Below are 26,692 nucleotides of genomic sequence, written 5' to 3'. Positions count from 1 at the left end.
ACAACATGACTTTCAAATTTGAGTGATGTGTGAAAAATGATGTGAGATATGAGCGAGTTATTCTGGCAATATATGCACGCAATGGAATTAAGGTAAAAGTTGGTTGGTAAATGGGGGATTAAAACTATTATTGACACTAATGTTTAATATTTGTCTCGGCCTTGCAAAACAGACAGGCTGCGTAGGTCCTTTGTCCCTAGGGCCATGAAGCTCTTCAATGCTACACAGAAGGGGAGGAGTGTGATTGACTTAAGTGTTTAAGTCTGCGCTGCACACTGCCCTTTGTACCATGCCTTCATCTGGGCGCCTTTATACATACACGTAAAGTACCCTGGACTGGACTGATTGGCACTGTTTGACTCCCTTACTGGCTATATTAGCCTTCTGCCCATTTTTCTAGCTTGCCTGTATGGTCAATACACCACGCTGTCTTTTTGTCTGGACAGTTTTCAACTTTAACTTTTCTTCAAGTCTTTTACTAGTGTTTATGTACACCAAGTAATGATTATTCTATTTTTTATATATTGTATTGCCTGTTGTACTTGAACAGATATTGAATTTGCACTGACACTATCTTGCACTATGATACCATTGCACCTTTCTGCATTTTTTTTCCCACACCGCTCCTTTAAACATGCTGCAACCAAACTTTACAGTAAGGGCACACTATTGATATCTTCCTTTGTATTTTTGTAGTATGTGTGCGTGGATGTCATATGTCTGTGTGCCTATGGGTATGTATGTTGTGTATAAACTATTGGACACCTTAATTTCCTTCGGGATAAATAAAGTATCTCTCTCTCTATGTCCATCTATCATTGCTGTTTAGCAGTTAAAACAATTACTTGAAATTGTATAATTAATGAGACATGAGAAAACAACATCCATGCAGGTGTACTGCAGGCTACTAAGAAGCAATGATCACCCCATCAAGCTCTGTGATGCCCAGTATATAAAATGCTGAGGAGGCCCCGGTCACAGACTAATTAAACACTTATGGTAGAATTGCTGATCGGCTGCCCTCCGAAGTCACTGTAACCAGGCTTTGTGCGTGCTCATGCACACATACAAAGAAAGCATGCATCTGCAGTTACTCGCATGCAGACCCACTGTGTGCATGGTCACAGGCACAGCATCCAACTGTTTTTTTTGGCCATTCTGGTTCATTGGCATCGACTGGAGTTGGGGCCTCAATCTTGTACCATTAATGAAGTATTGATCCGCCCTGCTCTAATCACCTGCTACTGGGGAGGAGCTTAAAGTTGGGAGTTGTGTTGCAATCTTGAAACAAACAAACTCACTCACCTTCTTATGATTTTACACAAACTGGGAGCTTTCTTTATAAAAAATAAAATAAAAAAAAACAGTCTAAATTGTTTCTTGCCAAACAAAAACAAGTTGCTGACAGAAAACTAAGTACCATCAGAATTCACATTGTTTTACAAAATATTGTTTTATCACCCAACTGACCAAACTTAGTAGCAATGTTTGCAATAGTGATTTAGTTAGGACATCAAAGTGTTGCTATAAGAATGTCATCACTTTCTATAAATCTGCCGGTGCTTATCAGCATCAGGCACAGACTTCCAAAAAGGGTTTGCATCTGCTTCACACGCTTGTTTTTGAAAGAAATGAAAACACAAATTAAGGCAGAAATAAAAGGTTTGTGAACTAGGGCTGCACGATATAAGGAAAATATGCGATATCGTTGTTGAACATTGCGATAACGATATTACTTATATAAACTATATTAAAATGTACTCCGTTCTACATTTCTGCCGCTTTCAGTATTCTTCTAAAATACAACAACTAGTGTTGTGGAATTTAAAACAAATGAAAGGAAATCATTTCCAACATTATTTTTATTTAATTGAACATTGAATATAAAAGGCACCACTTAAAAAAAGAACAGTTACATTTTAAAGTGTTTTTCTGCTGATATTTTCTTTCAACTATCCTAACCTTTTGCAGCAGTTGATACCGCGATGACGATTAAAAAAAAAAAAGCAATATACTGTGCAGCCCTAATGTGAACAAGGCAGAGTGCAACTGTATTCCATGTCAAGAATCTACATTCTGATACTGCTTTGGTGTTGCTGTTCTTAGCATAAGCAATAACAGCTTATTCTTGAAAACTATATTTCTCCAGCTCTATCCCTCCCTGGGGATTTCAGCCATTTTTTCTATCTGAATCATTCCACTGAGCTGTAATTAACACAGCACAAAAGCTGTATATCCCCTGCCGTGACTGCTGAACAAATTCCAATTCAATGGTTCCTAATCACTTCAACTAAATGAATAATTAAAATTTTGTCTTTAGAAATATGTACAGAAAAAAAAAAAAAAAGAATAACCACTCGGGGAAATACTAAAAATAAAAAGGTCAAGAGAAGTACACCTTTAAATGGTAATATAACGTAAATGAGCATATTTCATGTTTTTGCGATTATGTGCGATGATGATGCGATTATGTGATGCCTTTGCTTCATTGAGCTAGCCCACATATATATTTTACATATAAAATTGTAAGCATGGGTGGAGATAAAAAGAAGACCATTTATCAGCCCAGCATCAAGCCTAGCTGAATTTCAAAAGACTTCTTTTCAGATGAGGGGTAAAAGTCCGTTAATCAGTTTCGGCAGTTTATCTTTGTTAAGAATCAATGCAACCAAAATGCAACCGAGCAGCAGCACGTACCACATTTGCTTTGGGAGTTTTGATTACAGAGTAAGACAGAATGGGTGAAAAGCAAACAGGCGACAACATGGGAAACACTGGAGGAGACAGAGAGAGCCAGAAAGGCTGCCATGGTGACACAGGGCCTCAGGGTCTCTAGGTCATGGAAGAAGGCCACGGTTTGTCACCTGATGCGACACTTCACACTGACACTTAATGAAATGTCTAGATCAATAAATGATCCCATCCTTGCTTCGTGAAATGAAAGAGATCAGTCACTTCCCTCAATTGCTGTTTTGCTCCCTTCCCATTTCCCTCCTTCAACCCACCCGCCCGCTCTCTTTCTTTCACATGAAGGCCCAGTCCACACCACCCTGCTGCTTTCAAGGTTAAATAGTTTGGCATTTGGGGAATTACATGTGTGCCTTTACTTGACTCAGATGAGAAGAGCAATACCACTTTAACATATGTACGCTAAACATGAAGCTAGAGCCACTAAACGGTTTGTTTAGCTTAGCATAAAGAAGCGGGGTAAACAGCTAGCCTGGCTCTGTCCAAAAGGTAACAAAAACTGCCCACCAGCCCCTCGAAAGCTCACTAACAAGTTAGCTACCCTTTAAAGATAGCAGGCATTGAACATATAGGAAATTATATAAGGGGTGGAGACCGATTTATTTTTTTATTTTTTTTAACATCTACAAAGAGAATCATTTTGGATTTATACTTTAAAAGCTATGCAATATCCTGGTTTAAATAATGAACTTGACTTCTTGCCTTTTCTATGAGTTTCTTGAATGGCCTATTCTTGTTAAGCACCAACATCCTGTAAACGACATGTGCCATTTTTGGCCGGCCATTTTTGCCTTTATATTGGGTTTGATTATTGCTGATTGATTTACTGCTGAATATGGTCTAAAACCAGATGAATCGCTGCATACAGTTACACAAATCTTGTTTTTAGCTCATATTTTTCACTGGAGTCATTTCACACAGCTCTGTGAGTTGTCAGACTACTCTAAGGTGACTATGGGCTGACTGTATATTAATATCACTACAAAGACGAGGAGACGCGGTCACAAAGTGGAGGAGTTGAAGACATAATTCGGTCGGAGCATCTATCTTTTTCTGTCCTTATCCTCTCTGCTGCTCAGTAAATGGCCAGTGGGATTATGGCGCCTGTGGTGCCCTCTTCTCAATACACAGATATGCCCTAATGCACCAGCAGCTCCAAGTACTGTTGAAGATGTCAGCCTACACACACACACGTACATACAAAGCAGGGTTTGAAAGCCTTCTGGGGGGAAAGGTCTGTCGCCCACAGCAAAAACATGCATTTACAGAAGTGAGGCAGGAGTGATGAGGTAAAGAGATGTACACCGGTTGGCTCATATGACTGACGTTTGCGTTATCACACCCCGTGTGGAGGAGAGCATAGCAAGCGCCCTCCAAGGAGAACGTCGTCTAACAGCTAGCCACTGGTTCTTGCCTACCATGCTGTGAATGGCTCAGGCCCATCTTGTATCCAGGACATGATCAAACAGTACACCCCAGCCCTTCCACTACTGCTAATTGTCTTGTTACTCCCTCACTATGAAGGAGGTCCAGCTACCGCTCAACAAAATCATAACGGTTTGCCGTCCTGGCTCCACAATGGTGGAACGAGCCTCCTATTGACATTAGGATAGCAGCAGTCTCGCTTTGCCAGACCCTCCTCCAAAGCGCGCTGCATGAGAGTCTGGCTACTCCACACAGCATTCGGGGATGGGAGGAAAACGTGCTCTGGTTTATTGGCATTTCTTTAAACCAATCACAATCGTCTTGGGCGGTGCCAAGCACCGGAGAAAAGCAGCGGTGCCGCTGCATGCTCGAAAGGAACTTGTTTTGGTGGAGCATGTGAGTTAAAAGTTGTTTTAGTCATGCAACAGTAAGGTTGAGTACCAAACCCGGTACCGAATCACGTCGGTACTATCAAGTATTGGTTCACGTAAAATCAAAACTGTGCCTGATTTCGGTACCTGAGAGTAAACGCAAGCTTATCTGTCCTCTCTGTATGTACAGAGAGCAGAGGTCCGACACGCAGAGGTGCGGACGGAGTAAACTACGTCGGCTCTGCAGTTAGGGAGAAGTTAGTTGACGTCACGGTGAGTCACGGCGATGCCGATAAAGTGGTTTCAAGTGTGGTTACAGTTTTTCAAAACTTCAAGCAGACAGCGTTTGCTGTGATGTGATATTAATGGCGAGGCGAAAGCGGTAGCATTGCTGTTGACGTTACACTTCCTCTGACACAAGCAGGCACAACGGTGGTTTCTGTGCCCTGGGGACTGACTGACAGGCTGAGGTTACAAAGGGATTCTTTGCTCTACACATAGACCTAATCTTACTGGCTCGGTTTGAATAATCATTGACTTTTTATATGGTGGTAAATTAAATCAAAATCTTTTCAGTCACATGCATGAGGTCATGATGTCTTAACAAATTACTAGTAAGGACAGTGAGTAATTATTTGCTCAAACCAACAGTTTTGTTCCACATCTTCCATGCCCCAAATTTCAACATTCTGTGCCATAATGATCGTCTGCTCCTCAGTGGTAATGCTAAAACAAACATCTGCTTCCTTACAATCAAGCTGTGATCCGTCTGCTGAATAGTCTTATCACTAAACTAACTTTTACAGGACCTTTGCTACTACTACACGTTTTTAAAAGTCCTATTCAAGAGTTGAGACAATGGGCTCCTGCTGTTATGAACAGGGATTGCACATCACTGCAGCACTCACAGATAAGGACCAAAAAGGAGGGCCTACCTTGGATCCTGAATCAACCTCAATATTAGCTGCTCCCTCACACCACAGGACATCAACATATTGTCAAATTATTTTTACTGATTGCCAACTGTACACAATGTTATTGACTTTGGATCTTGCTAGCATAGCGTTAGCTTTCTGGCTCGTAGCTAAACTCAAGGGTTCTATCAGCTGAGCGGACTATCGTATCTAAGGTTCTTCCTAATTCCTGGTGGAGAGAACAACGTTTGCATTGCATAAGAACCTGATGGATGGGAATGATTGTTCCAGGTATTAGTCAAACCGTCAGGCGTAACCAGGGAAACAGAGTTATTGTTTGGATAAACTTTAGATTTCGATTGTAAAACTAATTAAAATATGAACTAATGTTTTAAAAATATGTTATTTGGCAAGTGACCATGGTATAAGCGGGTTAATGCCCTTCAAGGTGTCCATTGTCAGGTATTAATGGGCTGCTCGTCGGACGGTTCACGCCTCGCCGTCGTCCATTAATACCTGACAACGGACACCTCGTCGGGCATTAACCCTTACTTATCTGATCAAAATGAACCATACGTGTAACAGCTGACATCGTTTTGTTCTCTTTGAGAGAAATATTTAATATAGGTTTGGTTGGATGATGGGCTCTCCATTAACTAATGGCAATTTTCCCCAGACAGTGTCTAGACAAAGGCTAATCCTAGCTCAAACCTGTCCCGTAGTGTAGTTGGTGTTGCACTTTGAGATGTTGGGGGGCTACTATTGATTGCTCCCAGCTCTTACTTTGGAAGATTCAACAATTTTGCCTGAAGGGCAGACAGTGTTCAAAACAGAGCCAGACACCCAAATAAAACCCTATATTAACATTTATTCTCAATTAAAAAAATGTTCTTATGGAGTATATGAGTTGTCTAACTGAAATAAAGTGAGTCTGTTAGTTCAGGCAGCTGATCTTTGCATTGTCATCACCCAAGTGGATGTTTTTTTTTTTTAAGGTGTCAAACAGAGTTGCTGATTTATAACTGCCTTTTGCGCTGCTGGTGCTTCCTATGTATTTATACCTCACCGGCAGCTGTGAAGGTTTCTTTCTTGTTTTCGGCTTTGATTTTTTTCTGCAATAAAAAATACTTGACTAATGATAATGTTTGGCTGTAGCTAATTCAAATTCATAGTTTTTATCATCCAGAAACATTAAGACAGTCTGGCAGGTTGGACAACGTATGGGTATAGGTAGGACATTGTTCAACAGCTGTTTGCAATGTCACCAATACAACCTATACAAAATAGCATTTATTATTAACATATTATTGACATTTATTAGCAATATTAAAATGTAAAGATAAGTGCTTAATCTGTACTCACATTCCTACTGTATGTATGAACACACTCTTCCCTTTTTAGTTAGTGACTGTACGTTTGGGAGATTTTCGGAGGCACAGGAAGTTAATATATCCAGTCTTCCGACACGTATCTTACAATTACATTTCAAAACTTTTTCATAACTTCAAAACCAATTTCCCCACAAATATAATAGTAATATGCCAACAGTAAATTTAATAAGGAATTCCAAAGAGCATCAACTAAAAATGTAAACTATAACCTTTAGTAGTTTGAGCCATACATAATATTCTACGTTTACTGAGCAACAGTGATGGACTCTACTGGCCAGAAAGCTTATAATGTGATACAATCTAATATAAAAGCTGTGCAATAAATCTTAGTTTTGAAGACAGCAATTCAACTGTATGTTAATCTTTGATGATGCAACTTGCATTGGCTTATATATATATATATATATATATATATATATATATATATATATATATATATATATATATATATATATATATATATATATATATATATATATATATATAATGCGGTTTATTAAACCTAAATGGTGGAATGACTTACAATGTTTTGAGAGTGAAGATTAACTGAAAGTCATTGAAAAGGTCAGAGAGAATTTACAACCACTTCCCTGACACACACCGCAGGATGACGCCACAACAACAAAGAGCAGAACTGCCTCATAAAACAATTAAAAGCTCTTTCTGAAATTGAATGAACATGGGACTATTAGTAACAGACATGCCACAGATTAAGATAAGAGTTTGAAATATAACAATGAACCATTCACAGGTCTGACTTCACACCAATGAGCTAATGAGTTACATAACTGCCCTGGACTTTCATGACATGTCATAATGAGTGGTTAGCCGAGAAAGCGCAGTTTTGTTGAAAGAATATGCATCTCATCTCTGGGTTTAATGGAGATGTGGTGATTAGGCTGGATAAGTGCAATTCTAAGAGTAATTTGATGTTATTAGAAACCCAGTCGGCGCACATTCCTATTCTCATGGTGGTCTAATGTGACTCATGTCCCTGAATGTGGCCATCTATTACCCAGAGTCCCCAGAGACAGGGGCATGGTTGGTTGAGTTTGTGTTTAGGAAAGTTATTCTCCACCACAGAACCTGTAGACATTAGCTTATCTTTTATTCTTGGAAAGAGAATGAATCAGAACCAATAACCACCAAAACCAAAGAACCAAAACTACTCAATGGGAGATTTCTAAACCATAAGTACACAAAATACCCACACACAAAAACGAGAATAGCGCTAAGTGTGAGGTCTCCTGTGGCAGTGAAATATTTTAAATCAGACAACCAGTAACTAAATCTTCAACAACACCACTGCATTCAAAATCCAAACTGCAATACACACGGTGGCCACGTTATAAAAACCTGGATCTTAATGAGAAACAGATAGCAGTTCACTTTCCATCAAGCTGGGTTTGATGAGAAGTCCAAAAGACAATTTGGATCTCACAACAAATCCATAAGTCATTTCAACTAATCAAGTACTAATGCATCATGTTTGTGCAATTGTTCCAGTCAATTACAACTTATCAGAACCAAGCAGAGTAAGGGAATACACCCCATTAAGCTGCTTGGCGTTTACTAGCTTTTGAGGTTTACTGAAATTGACTAATCGACTGCACTATGTTAAAAACGAGAGTAAAAGCTCAGAAGGCCCTAATGCTGAGATTTTAGGCTGCTCTTTAATGTTTGAGAGAAACCGAAGGAAAAAAAAGACAGACCACTTTATCATAAAGAGCACAGCCCCGGATCCACTTTAATTGGAACGGCCAATCATTTGTGAAAATCCAAACCCGTTTACCACCCATGGAAGCCTCTGAATGTTATTTGTGATGGACAGACATTCCTAGAAAGCAAAACACAATCTCATAACAAAGAATGTGTCACTTGAGGTTCAGTCATCTGATTTACCCGTCAATCAACGGAAATGTTGGCATTTAGACACGGTATGACAGCTGCTAAGTTTTACAAAGCATTCCTCACTTACTCACTCAGTCTCTCACACTTTCCCTTCCTCCTCCTCTCCCATCACCTTTCTAACATCCTCAAGCAGCACAGCTTGCAGTCATTGGGCATACACAGAGGCAATGAGCAGAAATGCTCAATCATTCCAGTGCAACTCTCCAGGCTTGCTTCTTTCTTTCTTTCTTTCTTTCTTTCTTTCTTTCTTTCTTCATTCCCATGCATGCAGTCCAAAGATGCTCGATTACACCCTAAACAGTGCAGCAGAACTGCGCAGCCAGTCAGTAGGGCCAGTCTTGGAGACGAGACGGCGGAACGGGAGCGGGTTGATCTTATAATACATCCATGAACGGGAGTGGATGGCTAGCAGAAACAAAGCTCCTTGACCAGAAATGAAAAAATGAAAAGGGTCTTTTTAATGGCAATGAGTTTCAAAGCCCTTCTAGATGGTTCTCTCCACAAGACCAAAGTTGTTAGCATGTACTGTCGATGTGAATTGAGAACGGAGTAGTCAGTCTTAAATACCACTTGAGCATTAAAAATTTGAAAAATATCCCTTTTAAAAGTACATTTAGAACAGATTTTTTTTTTTTTAAAGTCTGAATAATCATGAGTTAACTAGGACACTCATGAAATTTCCATTCCACTCCATTATAGACAGAATACCAGCTGATCTGAGTGGGTGGCTGATCTTTAATGCAAATATCTACCTTGTACATTATCAGCAACCATTCATCCAATGTTCCAAAGGCACATTCTGTTTACTAATCTGATATCAGTTTAAAAGGCTAACTGAGAAAACATTGGAGAACCCTTTTTGCAATTATGTAAGCACATAATGTAATCTGAAAACTGCTGCCCTGGTTTAAAAAAAACAATGCAACTGATCTCAGCTGTTATTCTGTCTATAATGGAGTGGAATGGAAATTTCTAAGTGACCCCAAACTGATCACTTGTGAAAATCCGCATTGCACAGTAATAAAAAAACAGACAATTATATCCTGTGTAGAGGATCACCACCCAACCTTGTCAATTGTGCACACTCATCACGCAGCAACAACTATAGACAGTGATATGCTGGGAGTGAAAAGACCCACAGACACAGAATGAATCTTCAGGGACACTTTAACTCATGTCAGCTCATCTGCACCCTAAAACAATAAATGGCAGCAAGAGGCATCATGGATGATTTTACATTCATTTCACGCTTGGTGCTACAATGATCCAAGAGGCATCTGTGCCCACAAAATGGTAGCTTAAGCTCAGTACTTATTCACTCAGGGCTTTGCATGCTTTGCATGGATTTTCTCCGTGAGCGCCACTGGGTGTCAGAGTGTGCAACTCAAGATTGTTTTTCACCTGGTAGCCAAGAGGTAGCTTGGGGAGATTCTTGTCCAGTTCTAATAACTACTAATAACATCGCCATTTCAGTTTCAGGCAAGACGCTTTGTTTTCTGCTGTTGACCACAAGTGTGTTCCTATTTTATCCCTTAGGAAGCTGAAGGAATATTGCATCCACAGAACAAGATGCCATTCATTACCTGTAGTCCCCATGTAGCATCGGCACACTATGGTATCAATGCAGACTGAAATGTGCTATGTTTGACGACTAATATAAAATATTTACAAATCTTATTTAAGTATATGAATATATTAGTGCAAAGACATACATTCGGAAAAAGTAGATTGAAGAAACAAGTTTTGTTTTTCCTAAATCAATTGGCCAAATCAAGAAAGAATCAATTATAGGACAGAATTTAATTATCACATTTTCTTGTCCAATTTTCAGATTTGGAACAAAAATGTGAGATGAGGGACAAACACAGGGATTAGGTGACATGAGGGAGTTTACAGATCACTTGGACTGAAAGAGTAGCTTGTACAGTAACCAACAGTGTGTCCACATTTCACTTAACTCTAAATTTACTGAAATGTGTCAACCATTAACACTCAGAGTGGCGCTTTAGATAAGCGACAAGGGCAACAACTTGTTTGTAGCTCCTGCAAAGTGTACTTTATATATTATGGACATCAGCTTGCATGCAAAACAAATTGGCTTCAAGGTTAAACTTCTCCCTTCAGTAAGTCTAGTAGGTCCAATGTCCTCGTAAACAGAAAAGGCAAAGATAAGAAAATCAAGGTTAATAGAATTGTCGTCAACAGTGCTTTGTGTTTCTTAAATGAAAAAAGGTGCCCTCCTATTAACCTATTTCATTGTGTACTGTGATCACAGCACGTCATAGGCTGTGTGTTTTTCCCTTTGTCCAGAGCAAAAATCCAGGCCATCCTTTTATGCAGTAACTACTTGAGCCTGAGGATAAAAAGGAAGCAGGAGTGTTTATTATGACTTTAAATATCACATCAAGGTCTTGTGATGGACTGACGTTGGCAATGGGGAGAGGGGCTGTCTGTTTACGGTGATGTGAGATACAAGGCTGGGGAGAGGCAAGACGCAGCAGTGTTCCAACTGCATGAATACAGTCTGGTGGCTGTTGCCTTGGGCATGCTGTTGAGTGACGCGGAGAACACATTATGCAGCGCCTCCATCGTTATTCCTTTCTCCCGCAAACAGTTCAACAGCTGATAATAAGGACATCTTCCAACTGGCACTGGAAAAACACTGGTGGACCAAGCCAAAAAGACGGACTGAGAAAGGTTTTTACTAAACTGGGAAGGTAGCTCACCACTTACAGACATCTTGGAAAAGCAGGAGAATACTCAGGGATTGATATTTAGTTAAGCATGTCTTCTGACTGTCACCGGAAAAAAAAAAACAGCTCATTTAGCCTGTGTAAAACAGTCCTGAGTGAATGAGAATAACTGAGGACTTAATTATGAATTAATGGAAGGCACTCCATATGAACCAGACCCTTGTGGTAGTGCACTACGAATGAACCAAGGGCTGTGGGCCAGGTAATGGGCCTTGGGTTTTCTGCTCCTCCAGGGAGGGAGTGACAGGAAAGAGGGAGGGGGTTAGAGAGAAGGGTTGTGAGAGAGGGGGAGCAAAGAAAGCATGACAGAGCTATCCAAGCAGGCTAATGGAAACCACATCCTTCCTGTGCATTAACAGCAGAGGGGTCTCCCATCTTGCAACCCTGATTGACCTGGCGACGGCAGCAGCTGCCCACAGCTATCTAGATCTCAACCACCCGGGCTTAGCCACAGCCGCTGCTTTTAACACCTGATTCTGAAATATCCTTAGCCTTCAAAAAGCTTTTTGCGTAACTTTCTACACGGTTCCAAATAGAGCATCTCATCCCTGCAACCACTCTCCGTTGTATCAGAATGTCACAGGCAATTCTCAGCTCTAGGCAAAGGGGAAAAGAGGGATGGAAGGGTGAGAGGGAGAGGTGGCCCAGATAAAAAATAAATAAATAAATAAAAAAATAAAAAAAAGAGCTGTAGAACTGCAGATACCAAAAACAGCTCCAGATAGGCTTCCCCCTGCAGGAAAATGATGGAGGATAACTTTAACCTTTATGTGTCCTGACCTTCCACAGAAGAGGACGGGAAAGCCAACAACCCCGGAATGACCTGGCTCCAGAGGGTGCAATTTCACAAACCGTTTATTTCTCCAGTATCGCCAGAGAGGAGGCATCTCTCCCACCAGATGCACTGTGCTTTCATTATGATGTTGTGTCACATCTCCAGACATGACTGACTCTGTGATCAATTAGCCTAATAGCTGCCTTGCTGAGGTGCTCCAGGTGAGAACTGGCTGCCGATGTCACAAATTAATCACCTGAGCTCGCCTAATTAATTAAGCCTCTGGTGCAGGCTGATAACGACTCTACCAAGAGCTTTTAAATTGGTGCTCCGCATCTGTGACATTTGGCTTTGTAGATAAAAACCGGCAGCTAAAAGTAGCATATAAAGGGCTATGTTGGCTGCCACTCTTAATCAAGAAAAAGAAGAAGGGTCTGTCTGGATTACACAGTTAATTAGTTGATTAACATTAGCATGCACTCTTCTCTTACTTTGCATTTATGAGTTTTTACATCGGATTTTGTGATTTTTCATTTGTGAATGAAAGTTGCCGATTAGTTAGACATTATATCAGGTTTAATAAGCAATAAATGAATCACTACTGGTAAATATAAGTAAGTTGCAGCCTATATGCATTAATAGTACATTAGTATAGTACAATACACCCAAGATGGAAATTCGTTAGGTTCACATGTACAATATGTGATAAATCATACATTTGTGGATCTTTCGACATCCATTTTTGTTGACAGAGTATCAGATATCAGTTCTATGGCATAGGCTGTAGGTATTGACTGTGACGTACTGCACTGGATTAGACTGAACTGTGTGTTACAGTCTTCAATCAAAGCTCCATTAGTTTACCCTGGACTGAAGTATGTTTGGGGGAAATTAAACAATTAATTAAAATATTTCCTAGCCGGTTTTTTGCTGGCTTAGTAAGACAAGATAAACCGTAGTGAGCGCAAGACTTCAGCATGCCCAGAGTCTTACAGTATTAATGGTGGCCAACAGCAGCCCTCATCTCTCAAGAGGGGACCATCTCCCTGGGAGAAGGAATGGTTTACCCACACAGCAGGGGTTCCATTAGGGATTCTGTCATGAGGGACAAGCACCACCTTGTGTTGGGCAGTTGTACTACACACAAATGTAGACAAACATTCATCTAAACTTTGGCTACAACAAACCGACACCAGATTTATTAAGGCTTATTGCTTCAGCCAATAAATTCTTTTGAGTCACATCTTTGCCATGAAGAGAAAAGAAGCTGTCAGACAGATAAGATCATCAAATGTGATTTGCACAGACAAGTTTGGTGAATCATTTTTTCATTTCATCTACGCGCCACATATGGCCCACACTCTAGATTCTCCACATCTCATGATGACTGTTGAAGGTGCCTCTTTTACCCCAAATCCTTCCGCTTATTTGGTCCAGGTGGAAGCTAGAGGGCATTCTCCAGATTACATGTAAAACCTGCTTACCTCCGATTCGCTCAAGTAGCAGCCTCATTAGTCTGCCCCCCTGCCCGTACCTGGCCCTCCCTTCGCCCTTAGGCACCTGCCGTTTACCACAGGTGGGCATGTAATTGCTCTGTGGCGTGGCCATGTTTTGAGTGGTTAGGAGAGAGCAGCCTTGCTAATGAGGCTACTCACTGTGATGCTTCTCTACTGCCGAGAAATAACGTGTATGCATGTGTATGTGTGAGCAGGCAGGTGTGTGGTACCACATACATCTGGTATACTGTTGTAATACAGCACAGCTGCTTGCTGCCGCGTCAGAGACAGAAAAACAAGTTCAGCCAAAGTTTCGGAGTGTGTGCGAGAAACAGAAAGGTGAAAGAATACTTGGTTATTTCTGCATTTGTCTGAGCTGGCGGTGCAACTGCACTGCATTTAAAAAAATATGCCAACATAACCAGTATGTGCACAAAAGCTATACAAAATAGTAAAATCTTCTTCAGGGGTTGTAGTCATTTTTCACAATTTCACAGGCAAATTGGTTGGATAATGTATCTACCAAAACAATTAATTACATGTATGCCTGATCACTCTGTAGTTCTCATCAAATCGCCCTGTGAAGGTTGTATAGCAATTAAGTTCTGGATACGATTTGAAATACTCACTAGTGGTGCACCGTTTGTCCGTGGCCTCGCCCTGAGTGCTGCTCCTGGCCTGCTCCTCTCCTGCGGTGTGGTGCTTTCTGGTTGCCACGGCGCCCATCAGCGCCGTCAGCTGAGCTGGCGCCTGGGGGTCTGCGGTGCCCACAGAGGATCAGTTACCGACAACAGACAATACTCTGTGTGTGCATTTGCATTTGTGTGCGTGCGATGGGAAAACACTTCGGAAATATACTGATGGCAAGATAGAGTGCTTTTGTGGATGGGTGTATAAAAACCGAAAGACTAGGACAGGTACTTTGACAGACTGCGATTTAAAAAAAAAAGGTGGTCCGACAGTCGAAGATGACCAAGGGGTTTGCGATATGGTTAGCGAGGTGCAACCGCAAGTCAATCAGGACAAATATTACTACAAAAACTACAACTATATCGCAATGGCTGAATGTTTTACACAGAGCTTGAGTGTGACAGGAATGAAAAGCAAAAGGTGGACTGTAGAGAGATGCACGCCCCTGAAAATGAGACATTTCAACTCTACCATCAAGCGATACTTAAGTTTTTGGTCAAATTCATCACAGCTCCTTTCATCTGGTCATGGGGGTAGAGAATCCCCCAAAGATACACTGTGGGTTTTTGACTCTGCCGCAAATGGATATCATGCAGTGCTGGGCTAATTGAAAGCTTTATAGCAGGACCTTGACGGGAAGATGAAATATTTACACTGCTGTATTCCTCCTCTCAGGCAGTTGACTTCTGCTCCTGCAATATTCATTTAGCATCCTGTGCCTTTAGTTGCTAAAAGAGGAAATCAAAAGCAACAGAGTGACTTCTGAAAATTGCTTCCTCTTTGATAACTTTTCCCGCTTGACATGGAAGAGCCAGGCCTCTGTAGCTTAAGTCAGAAGTCAATAGGCCCCCGGGGATTAGGGCTGTGCATAATACCGTAGATGATGTTTTTTAAGAAATCGGGTCTTCTTGTGCAGTTCTCTCATCACACTTGTAAATGGAACCCAAAAAAAAAAAAAAAAAAAAAAGAATCATGACAGACCAGGACAGATTAGATCAATGATGTGCAACAGTTCCTCATGTCTTTGAATGGGTAAAGATAAAGTACATTTCATGGGGAGAGCACAAGGCACTTAAGATGCGTTTCTGATGAAGCTGTTGTCTACTAATAATTCAATTCAAGTGCAGGGAGGAACTCGTCTTCATGATATATGCGTTTCTATACTTAATTTAGATTTACCCTGTATCCGTTCAGCAATGCTTGCTTGGGGCTGTTTGGTGAGTGTACAGATGCAAGTCGCCCAGGCAGACAGCTAGCACAGAAGGTACTGTCTGGAACACAGGAGCCTCGGGCATCGCTCCTTTCCATGCCACATACTCTACAGTAAAAACAGCTCCATCAAGTCTCCGGTTTTCGTTTGCCGAAAAGCAGGTTTCTGTTCTCTGAAATAATCTATCAAAGTCTTTCTAAGAGGGCAGGCTGGGAACTACACAGCCAACATGGACTGGCTCTGGCTCATTATTCAAGTGAGCGAGTTTTCTGCCAAAATGTTTAATCGTTTAGATAAACAAATGATGCTTTTTCAGTTCAGTGTTATTAGCACGCTATATTAGTCCGTTCTGCCAATAATATACCGAAAACAACCATCCCTAGATTAATAGGGTAGAGTAGACACAATAACGGGTATTTATCAAGTATTAGTTATTAAAAATGTATTATTTTGCAAAGGTGTGCTTTTCATAAGAAGCGCTAATAAAGAATATGTTCGGGCCTGCAAATGTTGTAGTGTTTACAGAGAGATGATCAAATTTCATGGTGTTACACTTGTGTACAGTGTACAGATAGAAGTTTACTTTTATGTACAATAGGTAGTTTGTGTGTTATTTCAATGACAGAAAAACATTCTTTCCATTTTGCCTTGCTCATGCCATTTTCTTACCCCTCTTCCTGCGTGCCTCCTTGATCTCTTCACACATGCGGTCGAACTCGGGGTCCAGCTCGGCAGCAAATATAGCATGGGCTGTGTCCTTTAAACTGCATGCTCGGTGCCTGATCACCTTGTCTGAGAAGGGAGGGGGACAGTGAAACACAACATTAGTGTCACATGATGTGCGCCTGCATGTTCAAGGGCATGTCTTCTGTAAAATAGGATTTCAAAACAGTATTTCTGTCATGGCATTAGAGCGGTTTATTTTTCTTTAGATATTAGTGTCTTTCTTCTGCCGTGTAGTTTGCAGTTTGATGCTGCATGTTTTCCGCACCCTACCATGTGTGTAAATGTAAGGCAAATAGTCGATAGCAAGCCCACCCCATTCCACTGTATCTGTGAGAAAAGAGATTGGAGCATTTTCTCACAGGTTGAATAAAAGGATAGAGCTGGCTTTGGTGAGAAGGGTTAGCAAGCAGAACTCAGACACGCATGAGAGTATATTAACACTTCACCCATTTAAGACAGCGGTGGGTGCATACACACGCAGGCACACGTACATGCAAACTGAAACACTTTTTTAAATGCATACTTATTCGCTCTCACACGCACACTCCCTACACCTTCATAACTGCTATGCCTCTATTCCCTTAGATCTACCACAGCATCATTAAATCCTCCCTTTTCCCTGCATCCAAGGAGAGAAAATAAAGGCCAAGCTGAAGAGGCAGGCTAAAAGCACAGGCACTGTAAACAGTCTCTCATTACAGCAGGCAGAGGGAGAACAGTTCAGGCAGAGAGTGGCAGAGGGGTCACAATCTGCCAGCTTTCTTTGTCTAATTGGAGGATGGCTGCCTAATTGCAATTGAGGCGCGTGTGCATGTGTGTGTGTGTGTGTGTGTGTGTGTGTGTGTGTGTGTGTGTGTGTGTGTGTGTGTGTGTGTGTGTGTGTGTGTGTGTTTTCTTTACAGAGAGTATGGGCTATGCAAGTGCATTACAAGGGCAAAAATGCCTGTCAGTGGAAGATGTGTCAAAGGCCAGCTGGGATGCCGAGAGCTCATCAGAACCCTGATTGGCCCTGCCTAACCTCCCCACCTAGAATAGACAAGAACGCGCTGACCTACTACGCTGTTGCTTACGTGTTCCTTCATAGTAAAAAGGGTTGTTATCGCCATTTCCCTTGAGCAACAAAGTAGTATTTGTGATACTGAGTCACATTGAGGAGCTATGTGACTCAGCCTTTGTAACATCAGTAATTATTTAGCAAGGTGAGGAGGTAAAAAACAAGGAAGCCAACATGATTGCACATGGAGGACGGTAGGATGAAGATAGCATGAAGGACATGGAGAAAGAGACCACTGAGGGATAATGAGGTTTTTTCCCAGCACTTTGTGAGCTTGCATAGAACTTCCACCGCAACATAATTGTGCGAGGGCCGTATTCCCTGGGCTAAGCCTTGGGTGAGAGGCTTTGTTAGTCTTCTTTATTTAACTACCTAACTACCCCTTCGTGTATCATTTGTAGACCCTGCATTCCAACAAATGACCCAGGCCCTCGCCTGCAAAGACAGAGGTATGATTTATTAATTTGAGCTGGCAGAGAATTGCTTCCCATTGGTGTCAGGCAGCTATATCCTTGCGAGGGAACACAGCAGCTAAACACACAAGAATTTAAATGGTCTTATCGATTGAATGGTCTAAAGCAGGCCTACTGCATGCTTTCAACTAACATCATTGTATTGCTGTTGAGGATTTGATTCTGGTAGAAAGTAACTTTTTTTCTTCTGTGCAAAAAGCCCTTTTTCTAAATCAACGACATTTTTCCATGTTATTTTCTAAATGTATACACACATGTATCTCTTCACATGGGCTTTTCTCTGTCATGCAAGCAAGTACCCCATTTAAAACAATAAAATTAATTATTCAATTTACTTGTAAGCTATTGCAAAATAACAGGCCTCTTAGTTTGTTTGTGTGTATGTACGGGTGTTTTCCAGCACTCATTATTGAAGCCCGTATTTGGCTTTGGAAAAAGGTGCTGAAATGGGAAGGAGGATGATGTAAAAATCAGTTCAAATTGCAAGACAATTAAATTTTCATGCATATGCAGCCTTTCACAGCTACAGAGCATGAATTACAGTGTGGAAATGTATTTTCAGTGGGGGCTGTATGCACTTTATTTCATTAGAATTTTCAAGTTGAAGAAAACCATCTTGAGGTTTCTGTAATTCGACTGCCTGGAAGCCCTCTTCATAAGTCATTAAGCGTTAAATTTAATTACTTTTTACTCGCACAATGGCCAGCCAAATGGAACACAACAGTAACTACAGGGACACATGGTCCTACTTGTTTGGATAGTCCAACGCTGACTTATTATCAAGGGATTATCATACGCTATCACTAAAACTAGAAAACTTTGATTGGGATGTAGAAGTGTGACATATTGTCTATAGATATTAATTGTCAATTCTAGGGATCATTTTAGGATTAAAGGAATTCTTCAACATTTAAGTGAATTCACTTATTTGCTTTCTGTTCAAGTCCTGGATTAAATCAGCATTAATTTAATCTCTACGCATTAATAAATAGATTGTGTATTGTGAATACGTGCAGACTGCAGGCAAAAGTGTCCCAAATCCGAGGTGGGTGGGTCAAGTGACCAGGTCAGACGTCTTCAGAATGGGGGCTAGAAATTTATTTATTTATTTATTTTTTTTTTTTTTTAAATCACATTCAGGCCACTTCCATACGTGGTCCTGAATCAGACGCAGATCTGAGTTTTTTCAATGCGGCCGCAGTGTGAACAACCAAGGCGGATTTGATGCGACTTTTACCCCAATAACCCTCCCGGTGCGGCTGTCAACCGGGGCGAACTGTCCTCAGTGTGCCCCAACCGCGTGGCCAGGGCGGGGATCGGCTCACGTAAAAGGCGCCAGGCGTCTGCGGCGATGTCGGCAACCCACCCGTCGGACCAAGGAGTCTAACGCGCGCGCGAGTCAGAGGGTCGCCCCGTGGCGCAATGAAAGGGAGGGCCGGCGTGCACCGGCTGAAGTGGGATCCCGGTCCCTCGGGGTCGGGCGCACCACCGGCCCGTCTCGCACGCAACGCCGGGGGAGGGGGAACTTGAGCGCGTGCAATAGGACCCGAAAGATGGTGAACTATACCCGGGCAGGCCTCCAACAGAGGAAACTCTAGCGGTCCTGACGTGCAAATCGGTCGTCCGGTCACACAGACCTCTGTAGTGAATTTGCAGCCATACCCCCGCAAAAGGCCAAAATAGCCAATTTGTCTCGCTTTCTCTTCATTCTTCTCCTCCTCCTCCTCCTCAGCACCTGCTCATTAATGTTATCGCTGCCATTACACAAACATTTTTAAATGTTTGTGTAATGGCAGCACACAAACATTTTTAAATAAAAGCTTCCTCCATAACCTCCCTAACTTTAGCGCAACAGCGTGCTGCGTCTGATGTCATTGTTCTTTTGTGCATGCGGGTCAGTTCGAAACCGCAAACAGTTCACACTGGAATCTGATATAGGCCACATTTTAAAAAGGTAATGTGAACAGCCCAAAAAAAAAAAAAGAAAGTGTGACTTGCACGTGTGAACGTAGCTTTAGAGGTGGGAAAGAAGGTAAAGAAAAAAAAGAAAAAATCGATACAGCGAGCATATCACGATATTTTCCGATACACAGACGCCAAGTATCGAACTTTTATTATATATGTGTTGGTCAGTTTGTCTGGTGGACAATCCCATTTTGCAGCAAAAAATTTGAAGTGAAAGTTGGAAAAAAGGTAATAAATTGAAATATATCGCAGAATATATATATGTTTAAAACTGCAATAACATCGTATCGAGAGGCCTCTGGTGATTCCCACCCCTAATGTGCATGTGTGTATTAATGTGCATGCCCATGTCATTTATACTACTCACCTCCGGGATCCTTGTCAGGGTTGTATTCTAACGCATTACTGCAGATGAGATCGATGTCCATGAGGAAGTCCTTCACTGTCAGGTACTGGAGGGTGTCAATCTTGGTCATGACAGTGGACAGGTCCATAGGCTGCCGAATAACCTCCAGGTAGTCGGACACCTGACAAACAGAGTTCATTTTAATGAAAAGGACTGAAACCGGCTTTGTGAAACTACGAGTGCGTTATCGGGGTCCATTCCTCTTTACCTCCTCAATGTCAACTGGCTTGCTGAAGATGTTGAAGCGTTTGTCAGTGGCCAGGCGCTTGGTCACGTCCCTGAGAAAGAGCCTGAGCTCTCGTAGTGTGTTCTCCTCCTGCTCAGCCAGGCGGCGCTGTTCCTCTGCCGACAGGACTCGGGGGCCTGGAGCCTCGGCCATCGGCAGTACCTCTTCACGCCTTTCTGTTGGCAGAGAAGCAACAAAACTAAAAAGTTGGACGCAAAAACAGAGAAGTACACTTACTAAATATAATACGTTTTTACACAGCTTCCATCAATAGACAAGACCTAAATATTTAACACCAAGAGTGATCCGGAGACAAAATATATAGCAACAAAATACACAGCGAGCCCATTCCTTTTATAATCATTGCAGACGCAGACAAAAAAAAATACTTACCCCAGGGATAAAAACATGTTTTAAGATTCTTGCTGTGGGAAAAAAACTAAACTACAGCTACACTCCTTCGCAAAAAATAAAAAATGTAAAAAAAATATACACCTAGGAAAAGCCTCTGGCCAATGACATGAGTGATGAAGCAAGGAAAGCAGATATCCTCTCCCAAGGCACCAGTCCTCGCCCAAGGCATCTGCCGACATCGTCAGGAAGGCTCCGCAGCACCCAGAGCCGCTTCACTCACTAGCAGCAATCCAAAAACTGATTCTAATTATGGCTAATAGCAGCCAGGCCCCTCATAGCAATTCCTCTCCCTGCTTTTCGGCTAGCCTCTCAGCTGGAAGCCAGACTGCGATCTTAGTCAGGCAGGAACCCCTGAAGAGCACCGGGCGAGTAGAGCGGGGGACCCCTGCGTTGCATCAATGAGGAAACTGCAGATGAACACTGGGCACTATTTCCATTTGAAAGCCCTGGTGGACAGTTCTCTTATATTGAACCTGAACATGATGCTAAGGGACCACTGTGGACGGGGGCAATTGGCAGGGGGAACTTGGAGGCATGGATGGGGGTTGCTGATTTTGATGTGAGTGAGGGATAGAGATGCCCAGGAAAATGCAGGCTTCACACTGGGCATATTGTACACTTGTGAGTGCAGCACCATCAATAGCTTGCATCAGTGCGTTTCTATTCTCAATCTTAAAGGAATACGCCACCGTTTGTTGAAATAGGGCTTATCACGTTCTCCCCTAGCTGTAGATAGGTGGGCCAACACATTTTTTGTCTCAGTGCAAGTAATTAGGTTGGTTTTTTTTGTCTTTTGTTGGCTCACTTTTACTCACAACATGCTAACCGGCAACATAGGATTCCATTCCATTCACTACGCTAAGCTAACTAGCGGCGGCGCTGCCGGTGTTGCACCGGACTAAAACAATGCATGCACAAAAAATGCGTTGGCCCACCTATCTACAGCTAGAGGAGACCGTGATGAGCCCTATTTCAACAAACAGTGGCGTATCCCTTTAAGTGGAATAAAAAAAAAAAAAGATTCTTAAAATGTCAAACATTTAAACTGCTGTATGCAAATGTGACACACACACACACAAATTAAATAACATCTGCTCTATACCTTTCACTGGCTCCCAAAAAAAAGACTGTGGGAAGGATTGAGACCAGAGCTGGGAAGGAAAAAAAGCACATGCAGACAACACTGCCCTCTAGGTATGACAGCAGAGATGAGTCATAACTGTCTCACCATGCATGTACTGTATATATGTCTAAGTGAATACAGTAAGTACCCTTATTCCTGAAGCGTGGCAGAGCCCTGGCCGCTTGGACCAACAGCAGGTCGGCGAAGAAGCTCCTCCTGTCCTCTGCTCCTGGAGGGCACAGCGTCACTACCTCCCCGTAGGTCCTCTGGAAAATACTTCTCACCTGTATTAAAAACAATCAGGGGTTCATAAGAATTCAGTCAACACACACACACACGTCTCACTATCTTTGTGGGGACCAGTCATTGACATAATGCATTCCCTAGCCCCTTACCCTAACCTTAACCATCACAACTAAATGCCTAACCTTAACCCTTACCCTAATCCTAACCATAACCTAATTCTGTCCCTAATCCTAAAACCAAGTCTTAACCCTCAAACTGCCTTTTAATGTTGTGGGGTCCAGCATTTTGGCCCCACAAAGCTGTCGGGACCCCACAAGTATACTGGACTAGGCCTGCACGATTCAGGGCAAAATATGAATCACGATTTTTTAGCTTAGAATTGATATCACGATTCTCTGCGACGATTTTTTTCTCACGATGTGTAATGTTTATTGCACACATGAACCATGACAAAACAAAACTAATTGGCAGTACCAAACATTAGCACATTGCGCATCACCATAAGCCTGTAAACATAGTGGCTTCAATGAATAAAGAAAATAAAGTAAATACTGGCCATTTAAGTACAGTAGGCTACCAAAAATAGTGACCTAACATATTGAACTAAATATGGCCCTGATACCGGCTCTATCTGAACTCCTTGAACATGTCTTTACATAATTAACATACATAACATGTCAATTAACATGCTGCAGCTACAGCTTCAGTTTCTAGAGAAATGGAGTTTGTAAATTGCCAATTAAGTACACCATCAAAAACAGAATAACTTCTTAGCACACTCTTTAACTGCTTGCCTTTTATAGAATTAACATTCAACTGGCCATTCAAGTAGGTTACCAAAAATAGAAGTTCAACGTACTGCGCTGAATATGGCCCTGAACATAGCTGTAAATAGGCTAATTGAAACGTCTTTCGGACCTCTTGCATCGTACGGCTTCATCATATTGCAGTTTGTGGTGACGTTTGAGGTGCTGGTAAAGTCTTGAATTTCTTTTCTTTTTTTAAATCGAGGTAATTTAAAAATTTAAATCGTGAACAGGGTGAATCGAAATCGCGATTTTATAACGATGTATCATGCAGGCCTATACTGGACTCTCGTTTTTTGGACCCCATGAATGTAGTTAAACGAGAACACACACACACACACACACCACACACACACACACTTAATCAAATTGCATTTCATACACCCACTCTATTGAACTGATTACTTTAATTTATGTTTGTCACACAATAGGCAGCGTGTGGCTAATAGTGCCTGTTTTCAACAACATCTACTGTACATTAAGCTAAACCACGACTGATCACTGCAGAAACATGGCATACTGCTTAGAAGTTCAGGACTAAATGAACAGATGGAATGTTTTATTTTCACATTACTCACAACAGTGGTGAAAAGAAATTGTGACTTCAGTCATTTCTATTAGAGACCAGATGCTACCTGGTCAAAGCAAATTTTCCAAAACGTCCTCAATGTTGCATCAAGTTTCACCTTTAGGATGCAATAGTTGACGGATTTGTGAGCCCAGATGTAAATGAGTCAAAGTCTAAGCTTTCAGAAACTTGAGATAGGGACTGTACAAAAGGTAGGAGGTCGGGGTCTTTAGTACATCCAGTTCATATGCACAAGAGCCAATACTAGATACAGGTCCAAACCATATGCCCATAACAAAATCGATTGCAACGCAATCCTTGCAACAAAAGTACAAAAATGTCAATGATACAAAAAGCACAACTAAATGTTGCAGTTGCAGGAAACTATAAATATTAATTTGATATTTGATAGGTTACTATACATTATACGCAGACAAATACACAAGCCTTTTTCCTGCTACCTCAATATCTGGTGTGCATCTTTACTGGGGCTGCAGGGGGGCTTCAAATATCCCAGTTCACTTCTGTGATGGTGCACAAGGCTGCTCCCGTCGGGAAGCCCTGTTGCTGACTAAGCACCTACTTTCCACTTTATATCTCCCCCATCTGTCTTTCAGATCGATCCTCTCCCTTACCCATGACTTGTTTGTTCTCTTTCCCTCTGCATTGCCTTCTATTCTCTTTCTTATCCCCTCTCTCTTTCCCTCTCTGGATTTTGCACACTCTCCTCAGAAGACGGGGGTGAAAAAAAAGAAGAGGAATGGAGTAAAAACGAGGAAGACAGTCAGGAAAACAGCCGGGGAGCCAGAGACAGCCACAGTGTATGTAGCACACAGCAGGTAATGATTCTCAGTATTTTTCATCATGATAAAGGCTGCAGGGGTGTTGACACAGGATGGGTTAGCAGAAACATGTGGATAGAAGAAGGCAACTGTAAAAAAAAAAAAAATAAAAAAAATTAAACTGGACACCTGTTCTGCTAGGGTGATCAATTCTTAACCACAGAAACCGACTTCAAAGCAACCGAAAAACGTTTGTCAGACTGCATGACCCGGCCCCGTTACTACATCTATATTTTAAATTTTCGGAAGAAAAAAAATCTCGATCTCATTTTTCTGAAGAAAAAGCAGATGCTATACTGGTCTGGACTAACGTGGTGATGGGGGGGGGGGGGGCTGAGCCAGAAGGCAAACCTCTCGATTCACCGCTCCATCTACCGTGCGTGCCAACCCTCAGCTATGGTCATAAGCTTTGGGGTAGAGACCGAAAGAATGAGGTCACAGATATAAGCGGCGAAAAGGAGCGCAGAGTAGAACCTCTGCTCCTTTGAATTGAAAGGGGTCAGTTGCTGTGGTTCAGGCTTCGGATTCGAATGCCTCCAAGTTGCATCCCTGTGGAGATTTTCCAGCACGTCCAACTGGGAGGAGACCAAAGGGCACGCTGGAGGGATTACATCCCGCCTGGCTTGGGAATGCCTCGGCATCCCCCAGAATGAGTTGGGAGGATGTTGCCAGGGAGAAGGATGTGTGGACTACCTTGCCTAGCCTCATGCTACTGTGACCCCAACCCAGAAAATGGACAAATTATTTTTGTGCTGATTAGTGCACACCCTGGTATGCTATCGCTAACTGGCTCAGGGCTCCAGACTAACTTTTTTCACCAGGAGCACTAGGAGCACAGTGAAAGTTTTAGGGGCGCAACCAGAAAATTTAGGGGCACACACCGTAAATCAACAGGCTAACCAAATATTCACATTTCTACTAATTTCCACTGTATTACTAATAAACACTTTGATAATAGAAATTGCCATGTGCGGTTTCAAATTTAGTTTCACATTTTATGGCGCACTTTTGAAGATGCAACATAAAAAAGGTAAACTGACAGCACCATCGCTGTCATGACAGTAAAAATCCCTACAACCTTGAGTTGAATTATTCATTTCTTACTCACTTTAACTTGTATTCTTTATTCTTGTATTTGTAAATTATTCTTTTTTTATTTTCTTCATGAACATTTTGAACTGCTCTTTAATGTTTCATGTAAAGCACTTTGAATTGCCTTGTTGCTGAAAGGTGTTGTAGAAATCAAGCTGCCTTGCCTTACAGCCTCAGCCTGTCAGTCAGTCCCCAGGGCAGATAAACCACTGTTGTGCCTGCTTGTCAGGAAGTGTACATCAACAGCACCGCGATCGCTTTCGCCTCACCATTAATATCATATCGCAAGCAAACGCTGTCTGCATGAAGTTTTGAACAACTGTAACCACACTTGCAACCACTTTGTCGGCATTTCTGTGACTAACTGTGACCTCAACAAAACTGTAGAGTAGTTTGCTCCGCCCGCACCTCTGCGCGTGTGTGCGCCGGAGCTCCGCTCTCTGTCATATGCAGAGAGGACAGATAAGCTTGCGCTTACGAGCTCTCACGTACCGAAATTTCCATGTTTAATGTGTAAAAAAAAAGGGGGCAAATTTACTGGTCGCACATGTGCAACTGGATTTAAAATTCAGTCGCACACTCTCAAATTTCGGTCGCAAAATACGACCATTTGGACGCAGTCTGGAGCCCTGTGACTGTTTCACATCCACTGAGGAAAAATGACCAGTAAATCTTAAAGTGATTGAGTGAAGAGCTTGCTTCTGGAGACACCTGACACACTAGCCGTCGCTATTTCAGCAGCCGACAGATTCTTCCACTCTGACAGCTAGTGTTGCAGAGTTGTTTTTTTTCATGTTTGCACTACAGTTCAGAACATTTAATACATATGTAATACATGTTTCATTGTGCAGAATACATGTGGTATGTCTTTAAGCAGTTATAAAACTATGTGAACTGTTGCACAGAGACATAATGAAGGTTTTTGAGAAATCTCAGAAAGGTGTTATCTGCAGTGTGCTCAAACACAAATTATCTGTGCTCTCAGGAAAGAGTAGAGCTCTACTATAACCACATTATATAGAATACAATTTCTAAATAAAAACTCTGCCTAAAGCTTATAAAAATAT

At 41.8% G+C, this 26,692-nt stretch overlaps 1 protein-coding gene across 1 annotated transcript in view; it reads right to left on the bottom strand.

Annotated features, from left to right (window-relative positions):
• Window positions 1-26,692, bottom strand: part of atad2b (ATPase family AAA domain containing 2B) — a 74,773-nt gene that overhangs the window by 28,672 nt on the left and 19,409 nt on the right. Inside the window, 5 exon segments of the mRNA XM_039780953.1 lie at window positions 14,414-14,542; window positions 16,354-16,476; window positions 20,270-20,429; window positions 20,517-20,710; window positions 22,220-22,355. Of these exon segments, the coding sequence (XP_039636887.1) occupies window positions 14,414-14,542; window positions 16,354-16,476; window positions 20,270-20,429; window positions 20,517-20,710; window positions 22,220-22,355 (742 nt within the window).

This window comes from Perca fluviatilis, chromosome 18, assembly GCF_010015445.1.
Source record: "Perca fluviatilis chromosome 18, GENO_Pfluv_1.0, whole genome shotgun sequence".
Taxonomy (NCBI): Eukaryota; Metazoa; Chordata; class Actinopteri; order Perciformes; family Percidae; genus Perca; species Perca fluviatilis.
Note: the sequence above shows the minus strand (reverse complement) of the source record. Positions and strands in the feature narration are given on the sequence as shown.